This window comes from Zonotrichia leucophrys, chromosome 1 (genome assembly GCF_028769735.1).
Source record: "Zonotrichia leucophrys gambelii isolate GWCS_2022_RI chromosome 1, RI_Zleu_2.0, whole genome shotgun sequence".
Lineage (NCBI taxonomy): Eukaryota > Metazoa > Chordata > Aves > Passeriformes > Passerellidae > Zonotrichia > Zonotrichia leucophrys.
This window is the reverse complement of record NC_088169.1, coordinates 43321842-43343366: the sequence shown is the minus strand read 5'-3', so window position 1 is coordinate 43343366 and position 21525 is coordinate 43321842. Positions and strand designations below refer to the sequence as shown.

General features: G+C 35.4%; 1 protein-coding gene across 10 annotated transcripts in view; it reads left to right on the top strand.

The window, feature by feature from the left end:
• The window catches only part of GPC5 (glypican 5), a 593323-nt gene that overhangs the window by 320718 nt on the left and 251080 nt on the right, over positions 1-21525 (top strand). Inside the window, exon 8 of one of the 10 annotated variants that reach the window (XM_064712818.1) lies at positions 12739-12790. The exons of the other annotated variants lie outside the window; for them this stretch is intronic. Within the exon in view, the coding sequence (XP_064568888.1) occupies positions 12739-12761 (23 nt within the window). The 3' untranslated portion in view covers positions 12762-12790. Of the gene's footprint in view, positions 1-12738; positions 12791-21525 lie in introns of those variants that run through there. 10 annotated transcript variants of the gene reach the window in all.

The window sequence follows — 21525 nt, the reverse complement described above, 5'->3', positions numbered from 1 at the left end:
CTAAACATGAATATTGGAGGCAGCTATAGCCTACAGTGTATTTCATTTTTTTCCTTAGTATGCAATCCTACTTTAATAATGATAGATACAGAGACAGGATTTTTTGTCATAAGCTAAAATATTTAGACTTATTTTATAGTCACTGTAAAGGAATTAACACGTATCACTGAAAATGAGTAAGCACATGAGGACACAGTTCATTAGGCCTACATTAAGCATGTCTGTTAAGATGAGAATTGTGCCCTACAATCCTTATTTCTCTCAACTGTCTATAAAGGGACAAGCTTTAGTACCTTTAGTACAGATACCTCAAGTTGGAAAATGCCTTCCCAAAGTTAGGTTCTTTTGCATTCACTCTGGTTCTGATTCAATATTGATTTTTACTTTTAGATAAGGGTTAAATATCTTTAAATGTACTTCACAATCTTATTGTCAGTATCACTAATGACTTCTTGCAATAAAAAATAGAGGAGTACTTGCAAATACAACTAATAAGATCTGTAAAACAGAATTCATGTTGTCTCAAAGCTCTAGTTTGCTGGGAGAAGAAATCATTCCTATTCTCCATCATCTGTGATGTAGAAAGTGGCTAGTGGTGAAAAAACAATTGGGAATGTCTGCAAATACCATGCTGTGTTTTGTTAACAAACTGTCTTGGTATCTTTTTTACCTGTTTCTCCTTTTAGATTTTGAACACAAAAATAAATGTAAAAATACAACAACACAAAACTTTCATAGCCATTACATGAATAAGAAATTACTTCACTGAATCAAAAAGGAATTGTAAAACACTTTTAAAATCTACTTATGAAAGAATCTGTCCTTTTTCAAAGTTGTGAATCATTTCAGACTGTTATCTTTCTATTTCTTAAACAGACTGTAACCATGATAAATCTCACACTTGGATTTACTCAAAGGTGATTTATAGTCAAAGGTATCTCTTCAGCCTGTCATGCATCTCCAGGCTTTATTATATTCTTTTAGAAAATCAAAGTGTGTGTGATCTCCTGAGAGTTCCCTTTGCAACCTGTGCAGAGACTTAAATTAGATTAGTTTCATATTTGTGTCTTCCACTATTAATGATTATAACTCCAATGCCTTGACTAATCTACTTCTCAGTAATTCATGCTCAAACAATTTGCTAACTTTTAAATAAAAAAGAATCAATTAATTTTTGTTTGCTACAGAAACTTAGCACTATCTTTTTTTTTCCCCAAGAAACAACGTAAGGGAGATACAAGCCTAAGAACGATCTAGATCTTAAAATCTGCAAAACTTGTGTGAACATGTACATACATATATATGTATATATACACACATATACACACACTTATAAAAATCATCAGAAGTTCCCTAAAAAAGAGTGAAATTACTCAAAATACTCAGTTATGACCTGTATTCTGTAAAATAATATATCTGGAAGACAGCAAGTGGACTTTTCTTTTTCTTTTGTTATTTTGAAGGGAAGCAGTGAGGTATAATTCCAATCTGGTTCAGGATTGTGATGTCTCATTTCTACAAGTAGTCTGATAATAGGCACTAGTGCTGATATTAAGTTTCCAGAATTAAATGTATGGAAAAGGTTTTTGCAAGGCTGTGTGGAAAAGATTTTGCAAGGCAAAACACTATAGCAGATACCTAATTGGAGAGGTGGGACTCTTGCTCAGACAGGCTGTCATTTCAGCAGATCATTTCAGGAGTCCATTTCTGTATGTTGACACTGGTTTATTTTGATTGTATGAACTCTCTTTCCAGTCCCTATGGCAGGAGCTAGCTCAGATTGATTGCTCTAGATACCTACATTTAGATAATTTAAACTGGACATAAATTCCAGTTGTTGGGTTTTCACAGGTTGGCTAACAAGAACAACTTTCCCAGATATTGGCGAGTAGCAGTGAGGTTAGACATGCTTAACTTTAGTTATTTTCCCTATCTAGAGCCCCATTAAGCAGACACTTCTCAAGGCCAGTAGATGTGCTTAAGGAAGGGAAAAATCTCCTGCTTCATTGTGATAGGCTGAAAGAGAAGGTTACACCACAGCTCAATAGCCACAGACTTCATCAAAGCATCCTTTGTGGAGCCATGCAGTCACTAGCATTTTTTATGTCAAGCCCATTACATCTCTGAAACATGGTTGTTTTCTCCCATTTCTATTCCTTTCTCAAGTTCATGCTGCCTGCAGTCATCCCCAGGTAAATGCTTTTACAGCACAAACTGAGTTCAGGGCCTCCTGAGTAGCTGCTACGTCTCTCATACAGGCATAAGATTTGGGCTTGTTATAAACATGGAGAGACCATACGGAAAGATAGGTCAGATTTCTAGAAAGGACATTAACCCCTTGTTTTTATTTTATTATCACTAATGCCCTATGGACATAGTTCAATCAATGCCATTTTAATTCAAGGCTAAAATGTCTCTGAGACCTAGCCTGCAGAAGCAAAAATGTAGCCTTGAGAAGAGGGATAAGATGAAATAAAATGTCTAAGAATAAGAAAATACCAAAGAGGATTTTTTTGAGCAAAGTGTTTGATTGAGACGTCTGAATGAGAACAAGTCTGAATAGAGGAGGATGTAAGAGAGAAATGCAGAAATGTCCTTGTACACTACCTTTACCATGTCTCTTCCACCATTTTTCATTTTTTTCCCCAGTGTTCACAGTCTAAAGTAGAAATGCTCATAAATGTAAGTCTGCATCTCTGAGGCTAAAGAGTAAATCCTGTGATCAGCTTTGGGATGTGAGAAACACAGTTTATGGCACTTGCACAGCTGATAGTGATGTAGAAAGTATAATATTCTTAAGAGAATCTTATGGATTGTAACAGTGACATTTGCAAAATATGTCAGTTGCTAGAGTGGAGACAGCTAGCTGTTAAAAAAAACCTATTTCTGAAATGTCAGGGAGCAAAACCAGAATGTGGAAGTTGTTCTAAAAGGAAGTAGCTACATATGAACTAAATAGCTACAAAATAATGATTTATTACATATTGTGTTGTTGCCTTACATATATAAACACAGTCATTGGCCAAAAAGAAAAAGGAAGGAACTATTAGGTATTTCCTAATGAAAATTTTCATCAAAAACTAGCTATAGACAGAAATATTGATCATATGTAATGACTTGCAGAAGACCTTGAGATTTATTAAAACATTTATTGTTTGTTAAGGGTTTGCTAATTAAAAGTGCACATCAAGGATTTTGTTTTCAACAACTGGAAATGCCTACTCATTTATTTAAATTAACTGAATGATAATAAGGAACTTTAATAAGTTTGTTTCCAGGTTACAATTTGCTTATCTCTGGTAGTTCCAAGACTTGGACACATAAGACACCCAGACACACTTCAAATACAGGCAAACTAAGAGTATAGATTATCATTTGCAAATCAATTTATCTGTGAATGTGGTCTGTGCTGCCAACCTTGCCCATCCCCTGGAGCTGTAACTCTTCTAGCCACTACAGCTGAACCACAAATGATGCTCTTTAATACAGAACAAAACTTTGATGCAAACTGAATGTGCTTCTGCTATATATTAATATAGATGTGCAGGGTTGATTTGGTTGATTGCCAGATAGCTACTCAGCTGTTCTCTAACTCCCTGTCCTCAACAAATGATAAAAAAATAGTGTGATAAGACAAAAGTTTTCTTGTGTCAAGATAAAATCAGAAAGATCACTTACCAATTAACATCCCAAAAATAAAAAGACTCAACTTGAAGAAAGTTAATTTCTTGCCAATTAAAATAGAGTCAGATGGTAAAAACCAAACAGCTTCACCCCCATCACCCACTTCTTCTCAATCTATGTTACTGCTTAATTCCCAGCTCCTTTGCCTCCTTCTGACACTGGGTGTTGCAGGGGTGACAAGGAAAAGGGATTGATTGCAGCCTGTTCATAACAGCTCCTTTCTGCTGCCTTTTCTCCTCACATTTTCTTCCCTGTGCTATGGGGGGATAGAATGTAAGAAAATAAAGATAGTACAGAAGGTAATCTCACCCCTGAGGAATTGAAGCTGTACTAATTACCAAAGATTAAGAACAGGCCTGCTCTTAACAGGCCACAGCTGTGTCCAGTGAGGATGAGTGTTAAAAAAGAGTGGGTTAGCTGGTTGAGAAGCAATATGGAGTTTTTTGGCTGGGCTGTGGAGGAGTTAGTGCTGCAAGGCACTGCCCATGAGACATCACTGAGAAGGCATGGGAGCTTTGCAATGATATGACAACACTGTGCCAGCATGGGTCTTCTCCAAAAGCTTCAGCTTCCTTCAGGTCACATCCACCTGCTTCAACACAAAGCTCTCCTGAGGCTGCAGTGTGGGAACCAGCTCCTCTCCAGGTGCTGCAGGGGAGTCTCTGCTGTGGTGCCTGGAGCACCTCTTCCCTCTCCTTCTTCTCTCACCTTGGTGTTCAGAAGGTTGTTTCTCTCAGTTTCTCTCCTCCTTTTTAGGAATAAGCAGAATTTTGCCCTTTTAAAAATACATTTTCCCTGGGGCACCACAATCCTGACTGGTGGCACTAAGCCGTGCCCTGGATGGATCTGCTGAATCCCACTGCAAATGCCCGTGTCAGGCATGAGGCATGCCAGTCTCTCCTCATAGATGCCACCCCTACAGCCCCCACTGCCAGCACTGGGGCATGCACATGTTGTCATTATATTGCAAAGGTTCCATATTGCTAGAGTTTTGTACTTCCTTGCTGTTGCTTATAGGCAGCTCCTCTAGGCACTGACTCTTCCTTCTTCTCACAGTAGCCAACTAACTCCAGTTCCCATCCACCAACCAATACACTCTTTTATAGCACTCTTCTTATTATCAGCTACAGCTATGGCCTGTTAGAATCAGGCCTGCTCCTAATCTTTAGTAGTTAACCCAGCTGCAACTCTTTAGGGGGTAAGATTACTTTCTATACTACCTTTATTTTCTTATATTCTATCCCCCTACACACACACATAGTGCAACTGCACACTGGGCACTGGTGTGTCAGGTAACACAGGGGCGCCCTGTATTTACCAAGAGGGAATCACCTTTGGAAGTAGGGCCAAGGGGACTGGCTGAGGTTAATCACTGGCCGTGGTCATGAGCCGTGAGCTCTCTGGCCAGTCCTGTGGGCTCAGCTGAGAGCTGCACACACACGCAGTGGTTTGGCCTGTCGAGGGCAAGATCTGTTATTTTTTGAAGTTTCTGAGTATTTGCTTGTAGATCTGCTTATACACACTCAGGACTTCAGTGGCTCGTGCTCCTGTACCAAGTATTTTTATTGTCTCAAAGGACCTAATCCTGAATCTGTCACTAACTACCAAAATTCCAGTAGCTTTCCATTGTGAAAAGTGGCCCTGTGATTGATAACCTGATACTGGTGTTAACAACTTCGACAAAGAAGGGAAAAATTCAACAGAGAGTAGAAAAAATGTAACTTCTCACGACCTGTGTTAAGAATCTGTGTGACCTTCAGGCTCTTATGAGTAGACTGAGGAAGTTGCTGCTTCTGCTTCTCAAGATTCACTTCTTATTTGAATGCACTTAGCAAGACATGTGATGTATATGACATAGAATATATCACAGAAAAGGAAAATATAATATATAATTAAAGAGATTCTGATTAAAAGCTGTGAGCTCAGTAACATTTTTATGAAGTTATAAAGTAGTTTTCTAGTAAAGTTTCAAATGTAATATTCAGTTCATTAACAACTCTCATCATCCCCAAATCCATAAACATTAATTTATTTTACTGTGTAGCAATTTCTAAGAAATGTAAGTCATAAAATGTAAAAGAAAGTGTTTAGCTATGGATTCAAAAAGAGCACCATCAGATTTTATTTCTCTTCTAGTTAGTGCTATCTATTGCTTTTTTTCTTCCTTTTTTATTGCTCCTTCCTTTTTTCTAATTAACTACCATTTGTCATTTTATGTCAACTGACATAATTATAAGTCATTATGTAGGATACTAATAGCCTTAGGAGCAGTTGACTCACACATAAACTCTGTGTCCAAACGGCCACTTAGCAAGAAAGTGGATTTTAATTTCTCGCCATTCATTACTGTTTCAATTGCTCTAAACAGAATAATTGAAGAACAGCAGGTGCTTTTTATTTCAGTTCTTCAGTCTTGTTTCTTAACTTACCTTTTTAAATAGCAGTGCTCTTTCTCAGCAAGAAGACAATTAATTCTTCTGTATGCCAGAAGATGCCACTGTAGCACTCGCTTACAAACAGTAAAGACTGATGACAGGGAAGAAGAACATGAATATTATCAGATACAGCATCTGATTGATTGCACCTGAGAAGGTATTACTGTGAGTATCCAAAAAGTGCAGCATCTTAATCTGGTGAGAGAATGAGATTCTGCAATATTTGTTTATTAAAAAAAAAAAAAAATAAAACCAACTACATATTGGAAATTAAAGGAAATAGTTATTTTATGGCATAATTTCATAAACTGCAATCCTAGTCCTGTATTTGCTGCCTTGAATATTTATGTGTTGCAGCAGTGTACCAAACACTAATAGGGAGTACATGTTCTTTCTCCAAAGGAATTTTCTAGAAAGGATTTTCCTGCTGTTTAATATAACATATAAATCACTTTGAAAAAATAGTGTTCTTAGGTTACTCTTTCATTTTCTTCTGTATCCAGTTAATCGCAGAGAGGTTTGCGATCATCTATCTACTTCAGTGTCATGGGTCTCTTTTTTTCCTTTTTTTTTATACTTTAAAAATTCTCATAGTGGGCAGTCCATCACTAGCTTTAGAAACTAGGTTTTCCCCTAGGTGATAAAGAAACAGGGCAGCCAGAAAATATTTCCCCAAAAGGTCTACCTAAAAGGATGCTTTATTTTATTTTGATTTATTTATCTTTTAGGAACAATTTAAACATTTTACCTTTTGAAAGCTGTGCTACTTGCTGGTGACAGAGGCGAAGAGGAAGGAAGGTTACTGTGCAATAGTATGATGCTCAAAAAAGGTTCAAATTGATAATCTATAAAGAATTACAATAGGAAGAAGCACTTTAAAAGCACTTCCTTTGAACAAGCTCTCTATTAATTAATTGTTTGTCCTCAGGGTGCCTACATAAGAAAGCAAGCAAAGTGTGTGTGCACTTAAGTTTTCCAATGGGACACTGCAATTCCCTGTCAAATGTGAGTGTCATCAAATGGACAATCAGAATGCTGCTGTGGAATTTAAATTATGCAGGCTTTTCTGCCACAAAAGGTGGAAAAATTACTCACAAGCACTGCACAATGCAAATTTTATGCCATGTATTATCAATATTCTCTTTTTTCAGTTAATATTTAAAGACCTCATGTCTTGAGATCAAGCAGGTCTCTCATCCAGAATTTAGGATTTTTCAATTCTAGTGACTATCCACGAGAGAGGTGTTACCTCATTTACTATAAGTCTTTGAACCTGACCCTTCAGCAAGTTGTTCACCCATCATGTTGCATGCATGTCTAGCTGTATGCTGGACATTTTATTCATTAAAATGCTGTGATAGTATCAAAAGCTTTTCTAAAGTCCCAAACACCCATGTTTAATGCCTTCCTTTTGTCTACTGGTCAAAAGTGGTTTGTTTTCACATCCAGCACATCTATTCAGCCTGTTCAGTGCGCTCAGTAGATCCTCTGTTAGTAATCATCTCTTTAATGAAACAACAGAATTTGTTATCAGAATTCTTAAGTTTCCATACTTAAGAAAGCCTGGTCTCTGTGCTGTGGCTTTGAAAGGCACATTGAGCTCCACCAGGTGGTGGGGAAATTGGGGATGTGTTTTACACTGAAGTTTATGCTTTCTCACCTGTCTTCATGAAACACTGGCTGATCATTCTGTCCTTTCTTTCAAATTCCTGAAGAAGTATGTAGGGAAGAATGGGAAAGGATATTTAGTCAAGTGACAGATTATTGAAGAGTCGATTACTCTGAGGAAAAACAACTCACATACCTGCTTATTGCTATTTTTGATTAAAAAGCTATGAAAAGTTTTTGCTGAAACAATCATATGATTCGAATACAGCCTATGAAATTGGTGTAATAATAGCAAATAGTCAGTCACTGAACATAAGTGTTCTTACTGGATCCACCAATAAAATGTTATATAGTAATTACACTTTGAGACATTTGTTTTATTTGGCATCACTGTAAAACTTTCTTCATTACTTCTCCATAGCAACTCATCTTTGCATCTTTTTCTTTTGTAAATACTAAAATACACCCTAAAGGTGAGTACTTATATTTTCAACTTATAGCTGTGTAATTAAAAGGTGAAAGTGCATGTTAAATGCATCAACAGAGTACATTTTTGGCAAAGAAGGTAAAGTACATAAAATGTGTATCCCATCTGTTACAAATGTATGGTATTTTCACCAGCAATTACAACAATTTTATCTGGGAAATAGAATTTATTCTACCCTAAATGCAGCTAAAAATAACTGTGAATAAAGGTATATTTAGAATTAAATAGAACCCACATAAAACCTAATTTTGATTTTAGCAAAAACTAACTCAATCTCTACCACAGTCCCTGGGTTTCATGTTTACTGATGTTCACATGCATTATTCAGAGGCACCAAATATAAGGTGAGAGACAAAGCACAGTGTGGCTGAGGTGTTTAGTATGCAATAGAGAATTATTTTGATGACTCATAGGTAGGCCAGTGATATAGGCAGTGAATATTATGTCAGTGTGCACATCAGTGTTGCAGCAACAAACTGCTTATTCCTGTTTTGATGCATTGAATTCATCTTTATCTTTAGAAAAGTATGATGGATCCAAAATAATTTTTGATGAAGCATTTAGTTACAGCTGTGCCCACATCTCTTTTTTGGAAAATATCACTGGTAAATATTATTACAAAATGTTTAAAGTAATTAAAATTATAGATTTTGATGGACCACTTCTGAATATTCCTTTTTATGAAATAATCTAAATTTCACTATGTAATGAATTGACTGTGCCTGGATGCCATGTGCCCACCAAAGTCATTCTATTATTTCTCTCCTCATCAGAATAGGAGAGAGAAAATAAAGGGAAAGTCTTGTAGGTTGAGATAAGGACAGGAATAGGTCGCTCACTGATTACCATCAGGGGCAAAATGGACTTGACTTGGAGATACTATTAAAATTTAATACCAGTGAAATCAGAATAGGGTCATAAGAAATGAACCCAACCTTTAAAACACCACCCCCCCCACTCATCCCTTCTGCCTGGGCTCAGCTTCATTCCTTATTTTCTGTACCGCTCCCAAGCATGCAGGGGGGCCAGGAATGGAGATTCCTCATGTCTCTGCCACGCCTCACAGACTTCCCCTGCTCCCTTCCATGCATGGGTCTCTTCCATGGGGCATATTCCTTCAGGAACAGACTGCTCCAGCATGGATCCCCCAGAGAATCACAAGTCCTGCCACTAAACCTTCTCCAACAGGGGCTCCTTTCTCCATGGGGCCACAGGTCCTGGCAGGACCATCACCTCCTTTAGGTACCCATCTCTTCCATGGGGTATTCCATGTGCTGCCAGTGGATATCTGCTGTTCCACCGTGGACTCCAGAGGCTGCAGGGGCACAGCCTGGCTCACAGGGTCTGCACTGTGGGGTGCAGCATGGGAACCTCTGCTCCAGCACACAGAGCACCTCCTGCCCACCCTTCTGCCCTGACCTTGGTGTCTGCAGGGCTGTTCTGCTCAGATATTCTCTCTCTTGTCTCTGGCTGCTATTGCAGTGGGGTTTTCTCACCCTTTTTACATTACATTATCCCAGAGGTGCTAGCCCTGTCACTGATAGGCGCTGCTTTGGAACCAGCTCACCTTATCCCTGTCAGACAGTGGGGGAAGCTTCTGGCAGCTTCTTACAGTAACCACCCCTGTAGGCCCCCTGCTACCAAACCCCGGTGGTGAAAATTCAACATATACTAATATTTTATTAAAATATAACGGAAATACAAAACAGAAAGTAAGAGAACATGAATGTACTTTTAGTTAAATTTTGTAGTGTGTTTGGGAGCTGATTTTGGTAATAAGCTGAACTAGTAGCTTACATACAGGACTGAAGTATGGTCATATAGCATATTTTATGAAGGTTGTGTGAGGCAATATCTCATGGCATCATGTGTTGAAGGATGTTGCTTTTTCAGGCTATGATCTTTCTCTTTTTTTTTTTTTTGGCTGTTTGTTTTAAAAAATTCAATATTTACCAAGAATGCCTCTTCCTTTAGATTTTTTTTTTGCATTGAAAGAAATCCTGTAAATGTATTCTTAGACAGTATATAGTTTTTTAATCCAGTAATTAAGTCAATATTTAAAATTGTAAATATCAATTATTTGAATGAATATTATATTTAGCATACTACTAATTAGGTTATGTAATAGTCAATCTTGAGAATGGCTGTTCTCATATTAAAAGATTAAAGAAAAATATTTTTTCTAATTATCCCTTCTTGCATGAATTATGAATCTTTGATCACAGGAAATTTTCAGTGATTAACATGTTAATTTTCCTTATATTATCTGCAATTCATTTCTTCTCTGATCTAAGTATTTAGTGAGTCTTTCTTCAGGTTTGTGTACACTTTAACAAGAAATAGGAACTGACACTGACAAAATCTCTTTTGTTTTTAATTTATGGAAGTACATCTCATTATTTTCCTGCATACAGTAAGAAGCAAATAGCAGTTTTGTTTGTTTTGTCCATAATTCAGAACATGTGTCTTGAAGTTGCTCTTTCCTTTGGTTCTTTTTTCTGAAGTATATAAGCGGTATTTTCCTCACCTTATTGCTTGCTTTCCTATCTTCTCCGGCTGTTCCTGGCACAGAAAATTTCCATTTCACCCATGTATCTGAAGCCCACTACCAACTCTCCTTTGGACTGGGCATAATCTCTGTGCCGTCATGTAATCCCTCAAGCTGCTTTAACAAGGTTTCACTGAATATACATTGCAAAAATTGACACCTTAAAAATTGGATTTTAAATAGGTTTGTATTTCCTCTTGAGTATTTTAATGCATTTTGTTTCCTTTTATTCTACTTTTATTGTCATAATAATTTAAAATTTTCAAATTTCTTTCACAACAATAAGCAATGCTAAAAATATATTAAAGGCCATCTTCCTGTGACCCCATGACTCATGAAGCTCTGCCTTTTACAAGGGCAGCAAATATCCAGAAACTGATCATTTGAGACAGCTGACATAACTTCATCTGGCTTTATCCTTTCAAAGACTTTGGGAGCAGAGAGAAATACAGCCCTGGTCATGGCCCTTACTTTATCTATTCCTATTCTCAAGCTTACCTTTACAATCAGTAAAGGCAAGGACAAGAAAGGAGGAAGGGGGTATGACATACTGTGGTATTGCCATGCATTCATATGTGGGCAAGAGCCCCCATGCCTAAGCCATCTCCAGCTTCAGTAAATATTGATCTAAAAAGCTGTTATATTGATCATATTGTTCAATTCAGTGAATATAGAGCACAGATATCTGCTCTGTTGCTCCTCTTAGCCTGTATAAATAAAAAAACTAGTTTTCTGCCAGTTAGGTTAAGAACTGAAGAAAGAGCTAATGGATTTCTGCTCCTGTTTTCATACTTTTCTGAGGCAATGAAGAATGAAAAAGTATTCAGAGGTTGGAGACTGGTTTGTAAAAACAATCAGATCTTCTATTTCTCTTTTATGCAGAGTATTTAGGTGAGCCATACAATATGTAGAATGAAAATTGTTGGCTTGTTTGGTCTGAGTACCCTTTCCCTTGCAAAAAGCAATCAAATTACTTTTTTAACACATTTAATATCAAATATTGATTCCTCCACAAAATGAATTTCAACTACCAGACTCTTATTCTTTAATTATGAAGACCAGTAAAAAAAAAGAAAAATCAATAAGCTACTAAAGATTTAATTGAATCAACTGTATTGGAATTATTTTGTTCTTTACCTTGAAATAATGTCCTATTTATAGTAGCGGTTTTGCAGCTTATATGCAATAGCATACATTGGCTAACAAGGTACATTCTTTTTGCTTTGTACAGCTTAGTTAAACACACAGCATGATGCCTTATAATAAAAGTAAGACAATGCCTTTTTTACATTAATTAGATCCACACTGAACAGGAATGTATTTTTTAAGAGAAGGCAGTCAAAGACTGAAAACAAGAGTGGCCTTTTCTGTATTTTAAAATTATGTGAAACAACTAAGGCCATCTGTTGTCTGATGTAATTACATAAGAGAAAAATGATGAAAAAAATCAATAATAGATAATTCTCTTTTACTAGCTGATTGAAAGGAAAGCTTATTGTGCTTTCAGCTTCTACTCAGGTTCCTGTATCATGGTTGTCATCAGAGGGCCAACAATAATCTTAAGTAACATGGCATAGTCTGTCAGATCATGTTTGTTTTTCCTTTCTCTCCCCATGGATAAACTATGTGTGTACACCAGAATTTTTAATTCTCTGCTAACCAAGGTCAAAGAATTGTGTCTCACATCTGAAGTGTGAAAAGCTGTGCTTCTGATGCCCTTTATCCAGCTTGGCTAAGGATGTCAGTAAGACTGATGCTACTGAGGGGCCAGGCTAGAACTGCATATTTTCTTCTAACAGCTCTCCCCTGCACAGAATTAAACAAGTTATCTGTTGTGCTGTTTTGGACTGGGATAGAATCAATTTTCTTCATAGTCCTTTATAAGGTGCTGTGTTTTGGATTTGTGACCAAACCTAGATTAATAACACAGCAATGTATTAGCTATCAAGTGTCAAGGCCGTTCCTGCTTTTCACAGTGTCCAACCTCCCTGGGGGCTGAGGAGCCACAGCTGGAGCAGCTGTGACCAGGTGACCAAATATCCCACACCCTTCTGGTGCCATGCTGAGCAATGAAAGCTGTGGAGGGGGAAAGAAGCAGGAGGTGGAGGGACTTTCAAAGTGATGGTGTTTGTCCTCACACTGCTGCATGAAATTGGAATCCTGCTTTCCTGGAGATGGCTGAACACCTGCCTGCCCATGGGAAGTGATGAAAGAGTTCCTTGTTTTGCTTTGCATTGTGCATGGCTTTCACTCTTTCTATTAAACTGTCTTTATATTAATCCACAAGTTTTCTCACTTTTACCCTTCTAATCACTCTGTTCTCCCACTGGGGAGGGGTGAGCTAGGATCTGAGTGGGGCTGTGTGTGCTGGCCAGGGTTAGACCACACATCTGCAAAAAAATTTGTCTATTTACTCTCTAAGTGAATATTTGGATCTTAGGTTATTTTCCACAGCTCTTTACTGTGTATATATATGCAAATTTTTATTTTATTTTTTTTTTAAATTTGAAATCTTGAAGAGTGATAGAAATGAATGCAAGGTTTGTAACTTTTCTCTGTGTTATCATTACAGAGAACTTTTCAATGGTATTGCGCTTAGTGAAGTTTTCTCGGTTGAAAAGAAAATTATATTTATCCACAATGTATGTGTGCAGGGCTTAAAATAAAAAAAGTTTGAGGGATACTAAGCTTGCTATCCATTACCTCTTCACATTACTCTGTAAAGTTCATTTTAACAGTTTAACATCAAAAGAAAAGATACCGATATACTTTGAACTCCTGCATAGCAGAAAAGTGGTTAGAGAAAAAGCTACATTCACATGAAGTCATTGGAAATGAGAATAGGAAAAATGGATATGAGGAAGTACTATGGCCACACTAAGTTATTTCAGGGAAATGACTGTTCCTGCCAGTGAGTTTCCTATCTAAGAACAAATGCAACCAAATCCCTCAAATGCAGTGTGGTATGACTTTGTCCAACATACATCATTAAAGACACAGTCTTGAATAATGTATTTTACATTTACTTTTATCTTTTCTGATAAGATCTATAGAGATTTTCAGATCTTCCCTTCCAAAGTGTTAACATTCATTCCCTACAAAATTAAGAGCTGATCTTTCCTTGGTGAATAATTGAAATAAAATGTTTACAAAGGAAAATGTAGAAACAGAAGATGTCAAATTGCTAAGCGGTGGATTTTTTTTAAACTAAATCAGCATACATCTTTTCTTTTAGTGACATTTATAAGCCATAATTGAGTTTGGAGCTTGACATATTATCACTTTACATCTGAGTCTTAGCAGGTATTTTTTTAGAGTAGGCTGTAAGTCCTTCCCAGGTACAAGACAGTATAAACTGTTTTGAACTTAGACTAATTTCAGAAACATCTTTCCTCTGGCATATCATCTTTTATAAGTTAAGAAGAAATCTTCCAGGTGGATCTACTACCAATAAGGAATGGTTCCAAGGAAGTGAAACTCTGACCTTTTAGGAGGAATACTTGCTTTTTCTAGAGAAAACAATAACTTTTCATTTTCTGGCCTTTAAGCCTTTCCTGTTTTATTTGCTGTTTTATTTGTTTGGGCTTTTGCTGTCCATTTATGTAACACAGAATGTGCAACAACTCACTTGTACAAGTACTTCAATGTTGTGAAAAACATTCCAGTCAGAATACAGGCTTTTTCTCCTAGTAAATCACTTTATGGATCTCACCATCCCACCTGTAATTCCAGTATCGATATTGGTTCTTCAGAGACTAATTTGCATGTACTCATTAATACATCCAAAATAGAAATTAAATAATGTACTTATTTCTTTGTTACTCCTTTGGTTTATTTCAATTACAGTAAAACAGTGGAAACCCTGTACTCCATTAGTATTAAATCATATTTCCTACTTTAAACTTCTATAAATCACCAAATGCTTCAAAATTTTCCATCGTCTGTTTTCTTTGCCTTATCCTTAATGAATAGCTGTCTGTTTTCCAAGTTTTTACTCCTGTATCTTCCTTTTCTGTAGATTCCAGATTACTCTTAAAAAATTATATTACTCTTAAAAAAATAGCCCTTATTCTTAAGCCAAATTGAAAGACTTATTCTGAATCTGTTCCCATTTGGTTTATCTTGGATTTGTGGTGACTGTTGTGCTTTTGGCATTCTGACATTTTTATTTTGCTAAAGTGTGTCTGTTTGGAGAATCATAGGAAGGAAGTAAGCCTTTAGTAATTAATCAAAACTAACATCTAGAGGAATAGAATCACTGCTAAAAACCACCTTGTCTTCAAATGTGATTAGATAAATGTTATCTATTTTTAAAAATCTTAAAGGCACATATGGTGAACTTCAGTAACCGTATTTTACTTCTGTAATTTCTGAAAAGTTAACATAGAGCATTGTTGTACCTGCCTATATGCTGTATCATGAAAATATAGGAAGACTCTCCACAAAATGTATGTGGTAATAAATATTGAGTGTAAATAAGCCTTTTTCCCTATACCAGAATTTATGATTAATACCTTGAATATTTAAAAATTGTCTGATTGAATGCATATATTTTTCATGGTAAAATCATCTTGTCCATCACCAAACTAAAGAGTATCAGACAGATAAGTTTGAGAGAAACAGAAATCTCCAAAATGTAAGTAACTGAGTTTTTATTTATTCCAACACAGCCCTATCCTTACAGAACTTTTTTAACCCATACATATCCCAGAGGAAATCTTCAAACAAATGAAGTTTTTGAACTCCTGAATTAAATATCAGTGTAACAGTGCCACTAAGTGTAACTAACTCAGTGCCACTAATATGCTTCTCTCTAAAGTATCAAATTTGAGAGAGAAAAGCACATATGTTAAGAACATGTATCAAGAAGTATGAAAATCAATTTTTTAGAATGAAACATTTATCCATATTAGCGTGGATATTCTGAAAGGATGTATTTATATTTATATGGATATGAAATGTATTATTTGAAAAGAAACAACTTTAATTTTCAAAATTGTAACCAAACTTTATAGACCTATTATACAATACTTGAGGAGTAGTACATATTTAATCTTTATTAATTTTCGCAATTTTTAATTGAACACAAGAACTGCATCAGAATAAAAATAAAAAATTAAATAATCATTAAATTATCTTGTTATAAAAGATACAAATAAATGCATTAAAATCTACAAATAAATATAAATTTAAATATATTTTGGCTTTGTCTTTCAGAAACAAAAAGCCATAAATGGGAGATTTTTTTTTCTTTTATTAGTAGTTTTTTTCTTCTGTTTTAAGGTGCTGGGAATTACATTATAGAAATTCAGTATGACAAACAATACTTTTCTTTTTGTTCAAGAGATAATAACTCAATGATTTATTTTAAAATCTAAAGACAGATTAAGATAAAAATTATGTAAGTTTATTTAGGAAATGGTATTTTTTTGTATTTGTTTCCATTTTGCCATGAGTTTAGCATAATGTCTATTAGCTACAGGTGCTAATCCAAAAGGAAAACTGTGTAATAGCATACTCAGAAATATACGTCAACTTGAAGTCAGTGAGGGAATGTTGTATTTTCAGTTGCAAAGTTTCCTGTAGATAGTTTTCTTGTCACTTGGATCCATGCTGATATGAAAATTTAGTAGACTTGAGGACCTTGATAGACCTGCATTTTGCAAACATTAAAAAGACTAAATTAATTCTGACTTTTTCTAAGGTTCCTATGAACTCATATAATTTAAATATGAATGAGATGGAGCATTTGCTATAAAGCATTTTGCAGGCTGAGCGGGAAGATCTTAATTTAATGTGCTACATTTAATATCTAAAAATTTTCAGCTTGTAAAATTCTTTTCTTTCTTTCTTTTGATCCTTTAAAAGGGAAAATGAATGGGTTATTCAATCATTGGTGCTATAATTGTCTCAGATTCTATTACAGAGAATTTTCTATTTGCTGGTTAATCTCTGTCAGGATTCTTTTCTAAATCCTTGTCTTTCAACAACCTGGTTACATTTTTTATTATATTTACACAGGGTTTTAAGTGCTATTAACTTGCAAAGAAACCAAAATAATGTAAATATATTTGAGAATCTACATTTCATGTGAAAGAAATATTTCTGAATTAAATAAAAAAAGTCCTTCCTAGAACAGTTTTCTGACTCTTGAGTAGTTCAGTATTTGTCACTGTGGTTTAATAGTCTTGGTGGTGCTTTCCCAGTTTTTAATTGCTGTCATTTCTGCTGATGAGTGGGTTGCCTAGAAGTTGAAATGAGAAAACCTCAGTTTTCTGACTAGATAGTCATACAGACTTGTAAAGACATCTTTAAAGAAACAAGTTTGATATATTGTAATTGCCTTGAACCCTGAGCCTCCTTGCTTTCCTTCAATTTCCTCTCTGTCCTGTGGGAGAGTGAGTGAGAGTCTTGGGAGGGGTTTGGCTGCTACTGAGGTCAGCCCACCACATGTACCCTGTCAGATAATTACACCTGTACACACCAGTTGTAAATGCCACAGAATATCTAAAACCCATTCCAATGACATTTCCTTTATTATTTTTTTTATTCTTCAATGTAACTTGAATGTGATTTGTCCCACAAGAAAAATTCTGACATGTTTTACATGGCCACAACATATTATTGCTTTTTAAAATTTGTTTTAATAATGAACTATGAGTTCTTATTAAAGAGTGACTTAAGATCATACCGAATGTTAGTCTATTTGGCTATAGGGAAAAGATAATTTTCTTGCAGTTTTTATTTAGCTTACTAAATAAATAAGCCATGTGTTATATCACTCTAGAATTTAACTCTGTGTAGCCACTGTAAGCTATTACGCCCTCATGAATTCCTAAAATATAGAGAAAGATCTTTTCCCTGTGTTCTAAAAATAATGTCCAAAATTGCAAGGCATCATACTATAAATGGGTCCTACGTTTTCATGTTCAAACAAAATTGATTTTTTTACACCCATCAGCATTTTTATTAATCCTTTTCTCAGATATATAAGTGAGATGCAGAGTCCAAATTTTATTATTAGCCAGCTTATGTATAACTAACTTTCAGTTCAAGTATAAAACAAAATATGGGAGAAATACAGATTTTTTAAAAATTCTTTTCTCATTCAAACAATGAATATAAGTGATATAAAATGGGATTTGTCTCAATTTAAAGGTTATTTCCTAAATCTAGAGTATTCTAGATTCACTTTATATTCTATCAGGAAAATTGGATAATTACAAATAAAGTTTTCTTGATCAAAAACTATGGCATTAATAAAACCTGGATTAATTTTCCCCCATAGATAGCTATATTTTTTATGATGACAAGAGAGAGACTCTAGATCACTCAGAAAATTGAAGGATGTCTAAATATATTTCTGTTAAAATCTGGCTACATGTATAAACCTGGTTTTCAAAAAATATCTTCAGCATTTTAGACAAAGTCATCTTGATTTCTAAATGCCCAAATCTTTGGTTTTCTTAATGGAAACTAGGATTCTTATAGACTACATCCTCAGAAATAATTATGTGCCCACATATTATTTAATTTTCAAAAAAGGAATCAAATTTCTTTCTTAAAACTTCTATGTGAATTATTAAATACTGTATAGTAAAAAAATAGAATACACTGGAAATAATATATTTGAATTTCTGATGAACCAAAGGCATTTAGAAAACCTTAACTTGCAAAAGGGCTGAGTTCAACTGAAAAACAAATAGAAATGCATTTTTAAAAAAGAATTGGGAGATTTGAACTTCCAAATATGTGATGAGGCTAGCAATACGTAAGAGAACATATGACTGCTTTTTGCTTATTGTTTTTGGTTGGTTTGGCACAGTTTTTTTGTCAAAGAAGTTGATGCTGGTGGAAGCTAACTTCTTCTAAAGCAGTCTACTGGTTCAGTAATGACAGATAATAACAACCTATGCTTTTCCAAAGGAAATTTGCATATTTAAAAAATATTGACTATAATAACTTGCATGCTGCGCATTACATACTTATGCATATAAGATTTCAGTCTTCCTTTTTTAAAAAATAACTATGTTTGTATTTACTTTATAAAACTCTGATAGTGGGGATATTGGCCAAGTTTTCATTAGTAACATCTTAGAAGTCCTTTGAGAACTCAGTGTTTATGTATATTTTCTTAGCAACACTGGAGAGCTAAATCTCAAGTACATTCATGAGGAAAATTCTAAAAACATAAGTAAACAGATGGAAAATTATTAATATCTCAAGACTGTTTAATGTTGTATAATAATGGCTCCATGTAATTTTCTTCATACTTTTGGTATAATTTTTCATTTCTAGTCTCGCAGTATAAACATGTATGTTTTCTGTCTGTTCCAGTAAGAACAATTATTACCAGAACCAAATGAATCTAATCCCCTATGTTCCATTTGATTATCCTGAACAATGCCACTCCTTGCTCAGAACTTAAAGTACTCACATAATTAAATACAAAAGAGGTTTCTAACTTAAGCAGGAAATGGTTTCTGCTGCTTTTCAAGGATAAATTAGGTATTAATATTACAAATGTAGAAGAATGTTTTACAGTCTCTAAGGGACTCCTACAGATTTGACCAGTCAATTATCTGCAGACTTTTAACTGTCTAAAACAGTTCCTCAAAGAAAACAGCTGTCTCATCTTAAGAGTCAGGATGCTCAATAGAGGCTATGGAAAGAAACACGTCTTCTGTAAATAATATGAATTAATTAACTATGAAAGAAATAAAGTCCTAAAATGTGTTTATTTTTCCACAGTATTTAATTTACTGTCATGTATTTTTTAACTAAGTATTTGTTGAATTCTAACCTTAGCCTCTGGTGAAATCCTTTTTCTACTTACACAGACATGATGAATTTAGTGTCCCAAAAATGTTTGCATTAAGTTTTGCAAAGCAGCAATATGTAATTTTTCGTTTTTAAAATTTCTTTCCTATTAAAATACCTATTTAAGAGCAAAATGTCAGGCAATGCTATGAGATCAGGAGACTAAAAACCTTCCTATAAATTAAATTTTTGTCAGATATCTTTAGCCTTTGCTCTGTAACCAGCAATTGGACCCTGTTTAGAATCAGAATGAATCTTTTGGACAGAAGCTTTATTTTTATTGCATTTGCAAAGATTTGCTACATTGTCTCTTTCTTAATGGGTACTACTCACTCTTTCATAAACCAAGTATTTTTCTAAGTCGAAGACTTGGCACTTTGCTCAAGTATTCTGTTTTAAAGTGAGATGCTGATGTAGGCACTAGTGTCTTCTCTCTGGTGACCAGTGGCAGGACTGAGGGAATGGCCTGAAGTTGTGTCAGGAGAGGTTTAGGTTGGATATCAGGAAATGTTCTCCACCCAGAAGGTGTTTGGGCACTGGAACAGGCTCCCCAGGGCAGTGGCCACAGCAGCAGCCTGACAGAGCTCAAGAAGCATTTGGACAATGCTGTCAAGCACGTGGTGTGATTCTTGGGGCTGTTCTGTTCTGGGCCAGAAGCTGGACTTCAATGACCCTTTTGAGTTCTTTCCAGCTCAGGATATTCTATTATTCTAAGTGTCTTTTCAAGTGGATTGAAATATCCATTCTTTCCAGTAGCAGCCTATAGCTGATACCATTACTCCTAGAAGCAGTAGAGCTCTGTAGAAACTTGAAGAAACAATATGGAGCACCAGACTTTTAGTTTGTTGTCTCTTTAGTGCAGTGCATTATCTTATTCTCTTTTAGGGTTAGTACTGTTCTGGTGTCTCTCATTCTGTCTTGATCCAGCTATGCTTTGCAGTGATGTTGTGAACCACTTTAATTTGCTTGTGCCTTGCTTATGTGCCGTTGCTGCCCTCCAGCAGCATTGGTCTCTCTATGTTCATTCTTTCCACTTTGTAGCCAAGTGCACCTGATGCCAAGAGCTCTCATAAATGTTTTGTTGTGCTGTCATCTTTCCTACTACTTGTATTGACTGCTGTACCTCTTCAGTAGAGAAGGGAATATTAAACGTGAGAGTGCCCTGACACTTCTGAACAATGATCTGAGGCACAGTGCAGATCAGAGGGGTGCTATAATAGATTTTGTTGGCTCTTTTCAGGGTTACTATTTAAGCACTAAACAGCAAGTGAACTATTTTATTTGCATTTAGTTACTATCATCTACAAACTGTAACACTAATAATGATAAGTAGTCAGACAGCAATAAGATTTCTTTCAGCCCCAAATGCATTTGTTGTAATCAGAGAAGATAATTTAGGGTGAAGTAGTGATCATTAATCTAGGATTTCTAAACTGTCTGAAGACCTCCAGCTGCTGAGAAAATGGAAGAGTTCTTTTGCTGGAGTAGTTCTTTTGCTGCAGAAACTCTGCTGAGATGAAAAATTTGGCAATTTCCCTTATTTGGTTAATACCAAACACAAAGCCCTGCTGGTTCCTTATGGACATGTGCCCTGTACTCAGTATGGTTGCTTTGTATCACTCCAAGGCTCAATACTTTACAAAGCTGCATCTCTCCTATCCCTTATAAATTGTGTCATTAGATTATTTTTTAATGTTATTTTCTTTTTCTGGAATTGTTTGTGAATTGATTTACATACTATCAGATGCAGGTAGATACTGTGCTGTGAAGAGAATGACCTTTGACAATATACAACAAAAATGCTGAAAATTAAATTACCTTTTCCTCTCTCAGTCTTATAAATCTAATGCTATTAGTAGCTAAGGAAATGACATCCACTAAAAAAATATGACTTTTATCCTGTTGGTGTCCTTTTTAACTTTGTATTTTGCAACCTTTTTTTT